We start from the raw sequence: 15,015 nt of genomic DNA, 5'->3' as shown, positions 1-15,015 counted from the left end.
ATTTGAAATGTCTTTATTCTTTTGAAACTTCTGAGTGTAATGTTTACTGTTAATATTTATTGTTTATTTCACTTTTGTTTACTATCTACTTCCCTTGCTTTGGCAATGTTAACACACGTTTCCCATGCCAATAAAGCCCTTAAATGGAAATTGAATTGAATTGAATAAAATCAAGTTTGATTTGAACCTATCTTTGTTGTCATTTTCTCTCTTTCCCTCCAGCTCATCGCGACAGAGACCAGAGACTGAAGAGAAACACAGGAAATTATCATTCCAACACATACACAGGGATCTGATCTGAAGAGAGTGTGTGAGGAGGGCGTGTGGTGTGTGTTCTTAACCACCTCCACCCCTTACCCACAATCCTCTTCTCCAACCTCCCCTCAGACTTGACCTCCTAACCCCTGACCCCCAAGCCATGATGTCGGGGAAGGGGAAGGCTAGCCCGCGTCACCGACCATGGTCCGTGTACCGGGCTAACACCTTTGACCTCTCTGCTGAGATGATGGGGCTGACACTGGCAGGTAAGGGCCCTGTTACTATAGTTACCATAGTTAGAGTATTTCTGTATGTTTGCCCACTGAGTTAATGCAGGCTATCAAAATAAGCATGTGCATAAACTTGCCTTGTTAGTCACTGTAGCTGTAGTAAAAAAAACGGTATCTCTGTGTTGTTGTAGGTAACAGTCAGGACCCAGATGAACCAGTGTTGGAGTTCAGCCTGGGTGAGTGTGGTGATGCTGATGTCAACTTCTCACTGCTGTAAAATTGTCTTTGATATACAGTGCCTTCGGAAAGTATTCAGACCCCTTGACTTTTTCCACATTTTGTTACATTACAGCCTTATTCTAAAATTGATTAAATTATATTTTTTCCTCATCCATCTACACACAATACCCCATAATGACAAAGCGAAAACAGGTTTTTAGAAATGTTTGCAAATGTATTACAAATGAAAAACAGAAATACCTTATTTACATAAGTATTCAGACCCTTTGCTATGAGACTCGAAATTGAGCTCAGGTGCATCCTGTTTCCATTGATCACACCCCTGTCTATATAAGGTCCCACTGTTGACAGTGCATGTCAGAGCAAAAACCAAGCCATGAGGTCGAAGGAATTGTCCGTAGAGCTCCGAGACAGGATTGTGTCGAAGCACAGATCTGGGGAAGGGTACCAAAAAATTTCTGCAGCATTGAAGGTCCCCAAGAACACAGTGGCCTCCATTCTTAAATGGAAGAAGTTTGCAACCACCAAGACTCTTCCTAGAGCTGGCCGCCCGGCCAAACTGAGCAATCAGGGGAGAAGGGTCTTGGTCAGGGAGGTGACCAAGGATCCAATGGTCACTCTGAAAGAGCTCCAGAGTTCCTCTGTGGAGATGGGAGAACCTTCCAGAAGGACAGCCATCTCTGCAGGGAAAGATGAACGGAGCAAAGTACAGAGAGATCCTTGATGAAAACCTCCTCCAGAGTGCTCAAGACCTCAGACTGGGGTGAAGGTTCACCTTCCAAAAGGACAACAACCCTAAGCACACAACCAAGACAACCTAGGAGTGGCTTCAGGACAAGTCTCTGAATGTTCTTGAGTGTCCCAGCCAAAGCCAGGACTTGAACCCGATCGAACATCTCTGGACCTGAAAATAGCTGTGCAGCGACGCTCCCCATCCAACCTGACAGAGCTTGAGAGGATCTGCAGAGAAGAATGGCAGAAACTCGCCAAATACAGGCGTGCCAAGCTTGTAGCGTCATACTCAAGAAGACTGAATGCTGTAATCGCTGCCAAAGGTGCTTCAACAAAGTACTGAGCGAAGGGTCTGAATACTTATGTAAATGTATATTTCAAGTGTTTTTTTCTTTTTTGCAAAAATTTCTAAAAACCTGTTTTTGCTTTGTCATTAGGTGGTATTGTGTGTAGATTGATGAGGGGGGGGGGGGGGGGGGAACAATTCAATAAATTTTAGAATAAGGCTGTAACGTAACAAAATGTGGAAAAAGTCAAGGGGTCTGAATACTTTCCGAATGCACTGTACATACCCATTGATTCTTGAAGAATATAACTTATAACCTTATGATGTTAATACAACTGTCTTTCCTATCATAACACAAATTCTAAAGTTGTATTACTCCATCTATGAATTTGATAGTGGTTACAACTTACATTTCCCCAGCCCCATCTCTCAACATTGTGCCTTTAATGTTCACGTCCTCTGTTGTATTCCCAGCCTGCAGTGAACTGGTCACTCCAGCGTTGGAGCGTAAGCCAATCAGCTTTGTGGCGGTCAGCTGTACAACTCCTCCCCAGGCCTTCTGGACCAAACACGCTCAGACAGAGATCATAGAGGTAGGACCACACCACGTTGCCCTAACCATAACGTAACCAACACGGCTCCACACCACGTTGCCCTAACCATAACGTAACCAACACGGCTCCACACCACGTTGCCCTAACCATAACGTAACCAACACGGCTCCACACCACGTTGCCATAACCATAACGTAACCAACACGGCTCCACACCACGTTGCCCTAACCATAACCTAACCACACGGCTCCACACCACGTTGCCCTAACCATAACGTAACCAACACGGCTCCACACCACGTTGCCCTAACCATAACGTAACCAACACGGCTCTACACCACGTTGCCATAACCATAACATAACCAACACGGCTCTACACCACGTTGCCCTAACCATAACGTAACCAACACGGCTCCACACCACGTTGCCCTAACCATAACGTAACCAACACGGCTCTACACCACGTTGCCCTAACCATAACGTAACCAACACGGCTCCACACCACGTTGCCCTAACCATAACGTAACCAACACGGCTCCACACCACGTTGCCCTAACCATAACGTAACCAACACGGCTCCACACCACGTTGCCCTAACCATAACGTAACCAACACGGCTCCACACCACGTTGCCCTAACCATAACGTAACCAACACGGCTCCACACCACGTTGCCCTAACCATAACGTAACCAACACGGCTCTACACTACGTTGACCTAACCATAACGTAACCAACACGGCTCCACACTACGTTGACCTAACCATAACGTAACCAACACGGCTCCACACCACGTTGCCCTAACCATAACGTAACCAACACGGCTCCACACCACGTTGCCCTAACCATAACGTAACCAACACGGCTCCACACCACGTTGCCCTAACCATAACGTAACCAACACGGCTCCACACCACGTTGCCCTAACCATAACGTAACCAACACGGCTCCACACCACGTTGCCCTAACCATAACGTAACCAACACGGCTCCACACCACGTTGCCCTAACCATAACATAACCAACACGGCTCTACACCACGTTGCCCTAACCATAACGTAACCAACACGGCTCCACACCACGTTGCCCTAACCATAACGTAACCAACACGGCTCTACACCACGTTGCCCTAACCATAACGTAACCAACACGGCTCCATACCACGTTGCCCTAACCATAACGTAACCAACACGGCTCCACACCACGTTGCCCTAACCATAACGTAACCAACACGGCTCCACACCACGTTGCCCTAACCATAACGTAACCAACACGGCTCCACACCACGTTGCCCTAACCATAACGTAACCAACACGGCTCCACACCACGTTGCCCTAACCATAACGTAACCAACACGGCTCTACACTACGTTGACCTAACCATAACGTAACCAACACGGCTCCACACCACGTTGCCCTAACCATAACGTAACCAACACGCTCAGACAGAGATCATAGAGATAGGACCAAGGGCTGTGACAGTCAAGCAAATAACTGTCGGTGTCACAGTAATTGACCGTTAATTAACATAAACACATTTAGCATCTCCTGGCCTCCACACATAGCCTACAAGCCATTTTAAAACGTATAATAAATCCATGTAATATAGCCTACACCTTCATAATAAATCCATTATTTATTTTAGACAGGTCTAAAGAAGCATGATCTGAAGAAAATGTAGTCTATTTTTATGTTAGGTCCTGATCTGGCTATGCCAAATGGCTGTGGGCTACACTAGTTCATTTAGTAGACAAGATTTGCTTATAATTCCGTGTCATTCTTTTATATTATTTTATAGTATGAAGAATATAATTGAACAAAGCTGAATAAAATATAAATATTTTCTCCAAACGTTTTGAGGGCGTGCGCACATGAGGCTATTCTGTGTTGAGCGGTTAACAAAGAAATTGATACTTCTATATGCTTAATTTAGAGTTATTTATGTAACTTTAGTTGTTCTACAAACGTTGGGCTATATGATTTGTTTTTTAATGCATTGTAAGAATGTATGATGAGATTCTAATTCTGATTTAAAAAAGTCGCTTGAAAGGCATGAGCTCTGCTTTGTTTTTTGCGCAGGCTGTACACACTCCAATAGTCTCTCATTCACAATTTGAGAAGCACTTGATAATGTCTCAAATTTCGCGGCGGCATCCCCTTTGTGGCCGTAATGCACCTTAAAAACATCCATGCCTTTTGTGGCCCGGAGTGCTGCGTTGTGCCCTTCTCCCTGAGTGCGCTGAGCAATCGGAAGCCCTCTCAGTCACATGGCTCTCCGTCACGTGATCGGGTCTTTCTCACAGGCTACAAATTAAGACAGACACATCCGGGACGCAACTGCGCATCCTTATGCGCATCCTTATCCAGAACTTGTCCACATTTATTTTTCGTCAGCCAACAAGATGAGTAGTCCTAACGAACAACAAAAGCATATGTCAATCTACTATCCCCCCATAGTACAAAAGTCAACCTATTCTATTCTGTGCGATAAATAAATATTCCAAACATAGTCTGGGACAGTTGTGGGATGCGATAGATCCCAAATGAATACAACCACTAGCATCAAAAATACGTATTTATACAATGTGGCTGACTCAACAGAAGACAATGATCTTCCCCAAACTTGAAACTCACGCGCTGTTTATATATGCCAGCTAGGCTCAACACCCCTTGTAAAGCGGATTAATGTGCTTAATTTAAAGAAATTATTTGGCCACTTTAGTTGTGATACAAACCTTAATAAAACATATAGGCCTATGGGCTAGGCTACATGAGATGTGCGACTATGATTCGAAAAAGTCGCAAAAAAAGGCATTGTTTCTTATGCTGGGCATCATTCACAAGTGATAATATATAATAAGTGATAGGCTAATATTGTCCCCCATCAGACTATTCTTGATTTAATCTTGTCTTTACATGTACTAAATAATATATGTGTGACATTTGTTTTGACTTAGAATGGACCATTATCATGCACCTATATCGAAACAGGGGCAGCGGAAAAAAACATGTCATCTATGCATTTAAATAGCGAATGGAGGACGCTTTTCCACATGGTTTATTTTCATGCCAGCCAGGTAGGCTATACTCCTGTTGTAAAGAGAAGCAGTGTGCTTAATATTAGGAAAGTTGAGAAATAAATATAGTAGGCCTAGCCTATAGAAAGCTGATGGGATCCTCCTCTTTATATTAGCGGCCATCACTCTGTTTTCTCACGCAATTGCATAGCCTATAGAAATGTTGCGCAGCATAAGCTCATGTGGTCTCATGAAGTGTTTGATTAAATTTTCAAAAACATTTGCATTGATGTCAGAGTGATTAGAGGGACAATAGAGTGCTGAGTACCAGGCAGTTAGCAAGTTTGGTAGGCTACTAATGACCAGCAGCAGCATCAGAGCTTGGAGAAGCCTAATTACCGTGACTAAACCGTCACGTGGAATTTGACTGCCTTCATGACTCCTGATCGCCTGTAATACGGTCACTGCAACAGGCCTAGTAGGACCACACAACGTTGACCTAACCATAACATAACCACATGGCTCTACACCAGTTGACCTAACCATAACATAACCAGACTGCTCTAGACCACGTTGACCTAACCAGAATGTAACCAGAATGCTCTACACCACGTTGACCTAACCATAAGGTAACCAGAATGCTCTACACCACGTTGACCTAACCATAAGGTAACCAGAATGCTCTAGACCACGTTGAGCTAACCATAACGTAACCAGACTGCTCTACACCACGTTGACCTAAACATAAAGTAACCACACGGCTCTACACCACGTTGACCTAACCATAACATAACCAGTCCATTGTATAGTCAGTGTGTTAACTTTTCAACAGTGCTCCAAATCGTTTAGAAATAGGAGCATCGGCGCCTGCATTTTAACATCACGAACTGCACCTCTATCATTGTCCTGTCTTACTACAGCACCGTGAACCGCAGCACATTGAAGCATATGATTGGTCTAGTTATGTAAAGGATAAAGAGGATTGGATGCACGTTTTAAAGAAACGCCCCTCAAGATTAGAGTGGCACTGAATGGAGAGAGAACGTTCTCCGCTGAGTTTATAAAACTGTGAAAAGAGCAGTACGGTAGCCCAGTTTTATGTACAATGGTGTCAGCAAAATTAGGTTGCTGTTACTCCCGTCCCTATTGCAGAATGCAGCCTTTTCACAGCATGCACTAAAGTCGTTTTAATCTACACTTGCATTAGTCCGCTCATTTGGTGATTTGCATTTAGGCTGTGACAACGAAAAGGCAGTAGACAGACCTACAGTATGTTTTAGCAGGGAATTTTGGTAGGGTGACCTGATTTGTATCTATGAAAATAATTGTGTCTAACAGATTGTGAACCCAAAAGTGTAAGTTTGATTCTAGAGGTAGGACAATAAATATAAAATAATTTGTGTTGAGTGTAGGAGCATATTTATGTAATCTTGTCTTCAGGAGATTTTATTAGCTATTTACTTTATTTAGTCTGATCAGTGGAATAATTATCTTTCTTAACAATGGGCTGTTATTGCCCACACTTATTTTAATATTCCGCTTCTTCCCAATGTTGCCAGTGTAATCACATATTTGAAATCTGATATGCCTACTTGTGTCTTTGAAAAGGAATTATATGAGGCTATGTATTTTTGCAGCCATTCATGGACAGTTTTGAATAAGTCATACATATAAGCATTGGATATTAAATGCTCCAGGAATCAAATATAATTTTTGACATTTTAGTATTGTGCACAAGCTAGGCAGAGATGGTAGGGGGACTCACAACTCATTAACACATAATATTTTGTCTATGTAAAGTAAGATGATGGCAAGGATCTTCAACCACCTGAATATTTTCTTGAAGGTTAGGTGATTTTGAGAAATGTATTGTTATAACAAGAACATTTTCAAACACCCAGCGCTTGGGAAACATAGATCGGGGTGGCCAACCCTCCAGGGGAGCAAGCAGGATTTTCTTCCAGCCGTATTTTAAAGAGTTCACACAAAATACAAAATACAAAATGTTTGTGTCCTTACCTTGAAAGCAGTCTATGGACAAGCAGACGGCAATCTATGATTTGGTTACCCACTGCCATCAACCATTAATATCCTGTGCAGAGCCTTGGTGTAGTGGTAATACTCCCCGGCACGTGTCGCATACAACTTTTCACCTGAGAACAGGGATCAGTCCCTGCTTCCAACCTTCCCTCTGTTTCTAGCATTTGCCTGTCTCCCTATCTCATGTCATTACTGTCTGAATAAAGTGTCAAAGTATGCAAAAAAATATATTTGCATACTTTACAATTCATCTCCAAGTAACAAAGTCATTTAATTTTTAGTGTTCAAAGCATCCTGAACACACAATTTCCCACCCTGGTCATAGGCCTAAGCCATTCATCACAAAAGTCCCCCCTCTCTTTCGCTCTCTCTCTCTCTCTCTCTCTCTCTCTCTCTCTCTCTCTCTCTCTCTCTCTCTCTCTCTCTCTCTCTCTCTTGCTCTTTCTCTCTCTCTCTCTCGCACTCTTTCTCTCTCTCTCTCTCTCTCTCTCTCTCTCTCTCTCTCTCTCTCTCTCTCTCTCTCTCTCTCTCTCTCTCTCTCTCTCTTTCTCTCTCTCTCTCTCTCTCGCACTCTTTCTCTCTCTCGCGGTCTTTCTCGCTCTCTCTCTCTCTCTAGCTCTCATGCTCTCTCTCTCTCTCTCTCTCTCTCTCTCTCTCTCTCTCTCTCTCTCTCTCTCTCTCTCTCTCTCTCTCTCTCTCTCTCTCTCTCTCTCTCTCTCTCTCTCTCTCTCTCTCGCTCTCGCTCTCTCTCTATAGGGTACCAGTAATCCTATCTATCTGAGTAGTATAGCATTCTTCCAGGACTCTCTGATCACTCAACAGACGCAGGTCAAGCTGTCTGTGTACGATGTCAAGGACCGCTCCCAAGGCACGGTACGAAATATCACCCTCTTTAACTACTCCAATTCCCACATTACAGTCAACTGCCCAAAATCTCACAACCTTCCAAACTCTTCAGCCCCAAACTAACCAAACACTCCACCCTGAGATGTACCTGCTGGGCTCTAATAGTGATATGTGTGTGTGATTGGGTGTCAGATGTACCTGTTGGGCTCAGCCATGTTCCCAGTTAAGGACCTTCTGCAGGACAAACACCACAGACTCCACCTAACCCTCAGGTAACACACACACACATGCACGACACAAACACAAACATAGACACAAAGACACACGCACACACACGCATGACACAAACACACACATACACATAGGGTGACCATGTTTAAAATACCAACATTTTGCGGGACATTCACGGGACAGTGTAACCTACATGAATACATTTGTTTGGCAGCACCCCTCCACCCCTTAATACAGCTATTTACTTACTTTTGTAGCTCTTTGTTAGAAGCACACTTTTTGTAAGTAGGCCTAGTTAACTGTCCTCTCCAAGTTCATCTGGAATTTAGCCTGAAAGGATTTGACATATGTGAATGGGTGGAGAAGTCGGAGCTCTAGGATGATGCCCGAGTTTCCGACTTGTAATTGTGAGTTGGATCTCAACAACAATTGGAGAAGTGTTTAACCAGTAGGCTTATCTACCACATCCTTATGATATAGGTTCAATCAGGGCTCTCCAACCCTGTTCCTGGAGAGCTACCGTCCTGTATGTTTTCACTCCAACCCTAATCAAGTGCACCTGATTCTAATAATTAGCTGGTTGATAAACTGAATCAGGTTATTTACAACTTGGGTTGGAGCGAAAACCTACAGGAGGATAGCTCTCCAGGATCAGGGTTGGAGTGAAAACCTACAGGAGGATAGCTCTCCAGGATCAGGGTTGGAGTGAAAACCTACAGGAGGATAGCTCTCCAGGATCAGGGTTGGAGTGAAAACCTACAGGAGGATAGCTCTCCAGGATCAGGGTTGGAGTGAAAACCTACAGGAGGATAGCTCTCCAGGATCGGGGTTGGAGTGAAAACCTACAGGAGGGTTACTCTCCAGGAACAGGGTTGGAGTGAAAACCTACAGGAGGGTAGCTCTCCAGGAACGGGGTTGGCGAGCCCTGGGTTATATCTTGTAATAAGCGCAATGTGACTGCAAAAGAGTCAGGTTGGAATGTCAATTCTCATGAATTGAATAGGAAGACTGAAATACGGGATACAATGTTGGTGTTTTAATTGAAAAAATGCGGGACATGATAGTTTGGTTGCGGGACACGGGGGACATGTGGTCACAATCTGGGACATGTGGTCACCCTGACACTCACTCACTCACTCACTCACTCACTCACTCACTCACTCACTCACTCACTCACTCACTCACTCACTCACACACACACACACACACACACACACACACACACACACACACACACACACACACACACACACACACACACACACACACACACACACACACACACAACCACATACACCCTTAGCTATTGTTATACAGCAGACATCTATTATTGTCTATTCCCAGGTCAGCGGAGAGCGAGCGCATGGGCAACATCACCATCATCGCCTGGCAGATAGAAGAGAGGACGGAGCAGAGAGCCGCCATGGCCCGGCAGGACACCATCAACGGCAGGGTGAGTGGACGGAGCAGAGAGCAGCCATGGCCCGGCAGGACACCATCAACGGCAGGGTGAGTGGACGGAGCAGAGAGCAGCCATGGCCCGGCAGGACACCATCAACGGCAGGGTGAGTGGACGGAGCAGAGAGCAGCCATGGCCCGGCAGGACACCATCAACGGCAGGGTGAGTGGACGGAGCAGAGAGCAGCCATGGCCCGGCAGGACACCATCAACGGCAGGGTGAGTGGCCTGGCCTGGTCTGCCTGAGGAAGGAAGACCGTATTGGTAAAAAATATATGACTTACTTTGAGTAGTTTTATTAATTCAGCCCATATTATCTGATTTGTTTTAAGATGTACCACAGACTATGTGTGTGTGTGTGTGCATGCTCCGTAGGATTATTTTTCAGCAACTTTTCCCATTCCCCTCTCTTGGTTTACCTCTGTGTTCAGCTTTGCTAGGCACTCAGCCAAATTGCTTTCACCTGTCTGGTCAGTAGCCTAGAAGGACAAGGAGAAAGGTTAAATTTACGTGGTAGAAACTGGGATGTTTTACTTTCACTTAGCCAGTCGGTTCAGGTCACTGGTCAACTGAAGGGTATCCAGGATGAATCATACAATCATGATGTCCTTTCCCTGTGTGTCTCAGATAATGCTTCAGGTGGATGATAGCCTGTCTGAGTCAGTGAATATCAGGGCCAAGTCTGCGTCTCTGTGCAAAGACACACTGCTGAAGGCTGGTGAGTGTGTGTTCCAGTGTGTGTCAGTGTGCGATTCTCTATTGGAGAGTGTGTGTTTGTCTTAAGTGTGTGTTATAGTGAGACAGTATGTATGTGTCCTTCCTTATTCCTAGCATACAGAGAGTTTACATTGAGAGTTCCTAGAGATTTAGGAATTATGACTGACTGACACACTGACTTATTAATTTATTGATTTGCTAATTGATTCATTGATAAATGCATTTATTCAATTCTGTAATTAATTATGAATTGATTGCTAGATGTTCTGACTGGTGTTTTGCTGTGCTGTCAGTGTTTGGGGGCACCATGTCTCGGATGTATCGATTCCCCACCACGGATGGAAATCACCTGCGGATCCTAGAGCAGATGGCTGAAAGCGTCCTCTCTCTACACATCCCTCGACAGTTTGTCAAACTACTATTGGAGGAGGACGCTGCCAGGTACCGCAGAATACTATACTATGTTAGTGTGTGGTTGTGTTTGTGTGTGTGTGTGTTAGTATGTGTGTGTGTTAGTGTGTGTGTGTGTGTGTGCATGCTTGTGTGCCTGCGAATGTGTGTAGATCACTGACATTGTATGTGTGTGTATGTGTGTGTGTGGATGTGTGAGTGTGTGTGTGTGTGTGTGTGGATGTGTGTGAGTGTGTGTGTGTGTGTGTGTGTGGATGTGTGTGTGTGTGTGTGTGTGTGTGTGTGTGTAGGGTATGTGAGCTGGAGGAGTTGGGGGAGTTATCTCCATGTTGGGAGAACCTGAGGAGGGAGATCATTTCTCAGTACCAGACCATCATCCTCACCTACCAGGAGACCATTAGCGACCTGCACCAATATAAAGGTTAGCACCCTAACCTTTAAAGAACTGTACACACCACATGGTGGGCACCTTAATTGGGGAGGACGGGCTCGTGGTATTGGCTGGAGCGGATTGAGTGGAATTGTATCAAATACATCAAACACATGGTTTGATGCCATTCCATTTGCTCCATTCCAGCCATTATTATGAGCCATCCTCCCCTCAGTAGCCTCTACTGCTGTACACCAACATACCAGAAAACATCCTAATAGACTGCAAGGCTGCACCTAAACATTTAAAAAAACATATTACTAATATCAGTGTTGTTAGTAACGAGTGTTAACAACAACGCAATGATTAGTCCTATAAATACTACGCCAAATTCATAGTATTTTATATAAACTTTTACGGTAGACATGACATATTCATAATAAATAAAATAAAAAAGTAAATTTGGTGTTCTATTTATAGGGCTATGCAATGATATGCTATAACATGCCACTAACATATATCAGAAACCTGCTCCATAAACACTGTTAGGGCTATAATATAATACACTACATGATCAAAAGTATGTGGACACCTGCTCGTCGAACATCTCATTCCAAAATCATGGGCATTAATATGGAGTTGGACCCCCTTTTTCTTGCTATAACAGCCTCCACTCTTCTGGGAAGGCTTTCCACTAGATGTTGGAACATTGCTGCGTGAACTTGCTTCCATTCAGCCACAAGAGCATTGGTGAAGTCTGGCACTGATGTTGGGCGATTAGGCCTGGCTCGCAGTCTGCGGTCCAATTCATCCCAAAGGTGTTCGATGGGGTTGAGGTCAGGGCTCTGTGCATTCCACTCAAGTTTTTCCACACCGATCTCGACAAACCATTTCTGTATGGACCTCGCTTTGTACACGGGGGCATTGTCATGCTAAAACAGGAAAGGGCCTTCCCCAAACTGTTGCCACAATGTTGAAAGCACAGAATCATCTAGAATGTCATTGTATGCTGTAGCGTTAAGATTTCCCTTCACTGGAACAAAGGGGCCAAGCCCGAACCATGAAAAACAGCCCCAGACCATTATTCCTCCTCCACCAAACTTTACAGTTGGTACTATGCATGGTACTATTGTGGCAGGTAGCGTTCTCCTGGCATCCACCAAACCCAGATTCATCTGTCGGACTGCCAGATGGTGAAGCGTGATTCATCCCTCCAGAGAACGCGTTTCCACTGCTCCAGAGTCCAATGGTGGCAAGCGTTACACCACTCCAGCCGACGCTTGGCATTGCGCATGGTGATCTTAGGCTTGTGTGTGGCTGCTCGGCCGTGGAAACCCATTTCATGAAGCTCCCGACGAACAGTTCTTGTGCTGACCTTGCTTCCAGAGGCAGTTTCCACTTCACAATAACAGCACTTACAGTTGACCGGGGCAGCTGTAGCAGGGCATACATTTGATGAACTGACTTGTTGGAAAGGTGGCATCCTATGACGGTACCACGTTGAAAGTCACTGAGCACTTCAGTAAGGCCATTCTACTGCCAATGTTTGTCAATGGAGATTGCATGGCTGTGTGCTTGATTTTATACACCTGTCAGCAACGGGTGTGGCTGAAATAGCAGAATCCACCTCATTTTAAGGGGTGTCCACATACTTTTGCATATATAGTGTATTTCATATCACTAACGCATCAGGAACATACAGGAAGAGACAGTCAGTAATATGCTTGAAGAGACTATTAGTAACATACAGGAAGAGACTATCAGTAACATACAGGAAGAGACTATCAGTAACATACAGGAAGAGACTATCAGTAACATACAGGAAGAGACTGTCAGTAACATACAGGAAGAGACTGTCAGTAACATACAGGAAGAGACTATCAGTAACATGCACAGGTACAGTAGTTGGCATCATCATAACATGTCCAACCTACTCCTCTTCCAGGTCCCTCTTTAAGTCCAGCACTCTGAAAGCAGAGAAGAAGCTGGGAATTATCCCCACTAACCTGCACGTTCAGAGGATGAGAGTACAAGGAGAGTCTGGTTATGGTAGGGGACCTGTTATATCTATCAGTCTCTATGATAGGGACCTGTTATATCTATCAGTCTCTATGATAGGGGACCTGTTATATCTATCAGTCTCTATGATAGGGGACCTGTTATATCTATCAGTCTCTATGGTAGGGGGACCTGTTATATCTATCAGTCTCTATGATAGGGGACCTGTTTATATCTATCAGTCTCTATGATAGGGGACCTGTTATATCTATCAGTCCTCTATGGTAAGGGGACCTGTTATATCTATCAGTCTCTATGATAGGGGGACCTGTTATATCTATCAGTCTCTATGATAGGGGACCTGTTATATCTATCAGTCTCTACGATAGGGGACCTGTTATATCTATCAGTCTCTACGATAGGGGACCTGTTATATCTATCAGTCTCTATGATAGGGGGACCTGTTATATCTATCAGTCTCTATGATAGGGGACCTGTTATATCTATCAGTCTCTATGATAGGGACCTGTTATATCTATCAGTCTCTATGATAGGGGACCTGTTATATCTATCAGTCTCTATGGTAGGGGAACCTGTTATATCTATCAGTCTCTATGATAGGGGACCTGTTATATCTATCAGTCTCTATGATAGGGGACCTGTTATATCTATCAGTCTCTATGATAGGGGACCTGTTATATCTATCAGTCTCTATGGTAGGGGACCTGTTATATCTATCAGTCTCTATGATAGGGGACCTGTTATATCTATCAGTCTCTACGATAGGGGACCTGTTATATCTATCAGTCTCTACGATAGGGGACCTGTTATATCTATCAGTCTCTATGATAGGGGACCTGTTATGAATCTATCAGTCTCTATGATAGGGACCTGTTATATCTATCAGTCTCTATGATAGGGGACCTGTTATATCTATCAGTCTCTATGATAGGGGACCTGTTATATCTATCAGTCTCTATGGTAGGGGACCTTTTTATCTATCAGTCTCTATGATAGGGGGACCCTGTTATATCTATCAGTCTCTATGATAGGGGACCTGTTATATCTATCAGTCTCTATGATAGGGGACCTGTTATATCTATCAGTCTCTATGGTAGGGGGACCTGTTATATCTATCAGTCTCTATGGTAGGGGAACCTGTTATATCTATCAGTCCTCTATGATAGGGACCTGTTATATCTATCAGTCTCTATGATAGGGGACCTGTTATATCTATCAGTCTCTATGATAGGGGACCTGTTATATCTATCAGTCTCTATGATAGGGGACCTGTTATATCTATCAGTCTCTATGATAGGGGACCTGTTATATCTATCAGTCTCTATGATAGGGGACCTGTTATATCTATCAGTCTCTATGGTAGGGGGACCTGTTATATCTATCAGTCTCTATGGATAGGGGACCTGTTATATCTATCAGTCTCTATGATAGGGGACCTGTTATATCTATCAGTCTCTATGATAGGGGGACCTGTTATAATCTATCAGTCTCTATGATAGGGGACCTGTTATATCTATCAGTCTCTATGATAGGGGACCCTGTTATATGCTATCAGTCTCTATGATAGGGGACCTGTTATATCTATCAGTCTCTATGATAGGGGACCTGTTA

The 15,015-nt window shown here is 44.1% G+C and overlaps 1 protein-coding gene across 1 annotated transcript in view; it reads left to right on the top strand.

The window, feature by feature from the left end:
* Nucleotides 1-421: 421 nt before the first annotated feature.
* The window catches only part of inpp4aa (inositol polyphosphate-4-phosphatase type I Aa), a gene marked incomplete at its 5' end in the record, with an annotated part of 23,683 nt that continues 9,089 nt past the window's right edge, over nucleotides 422-15,015 (top strand). Inside the window, 10 exons of the mRNA XM_084179841.1 lie at nucleotides 422-524; nucleotides 680-724; nucleotides 2,221-2,339; nucleotides 8,109-8,225; nucleotides 8,391-8,470; nucleotides 9,774-9,882; nucleotides 10,515-10,605; nucleotides 10,898-11,045; nucleotides 11,306-11,437; nucleotides 13,331-13,434. Of these exons, the coding sequence (XP_084035967.1) occupies nucleotides 422-524; nucleotides 680-724; nucleotides 2,221-2,339; nucleotides 8,109-8,225; nucleotides 8,391-8,470; nucleotides 9,774-9,882; nucleotides 10,515-10,605; nucleotides 10,898-11,045; nucleotides 11,306-11,437; nucleotides 13,331-13,434 (1,048 nt within the window). The remainder of the gene's footprint in view (nucleotides 525-679; nucleotides 725-2,220; nucleotides 2,340-8,108; nucleotides 8,226-8,390; nucleotides 8,471-9,773; nucleotides 9,883-10,514; nucleotides 10,606-10,897; nucleotides 11,046-11,305; nucleotides 11,438-13,330; nucleotides 13,435-15,015) is intronic.

This window comes from Coregonus lavaretus (assembly GCF_964263955.1).
Source record: "Coregonus lavaretus genome assembly, chromosome: 16".
In the NCBI taxonomy this organism is placed as follows: Eukaryota; Metazoa; Chordata; class Actinopteri; order Salmoniformes; family Salmonidae; genus Coregonus; species Coregonus lavaretus.
The sequence above is the reverse complement of the archived record's forward strand: the minus strand, read 5'-3'. Positions and strand labels throughout refer to the sequence as shown.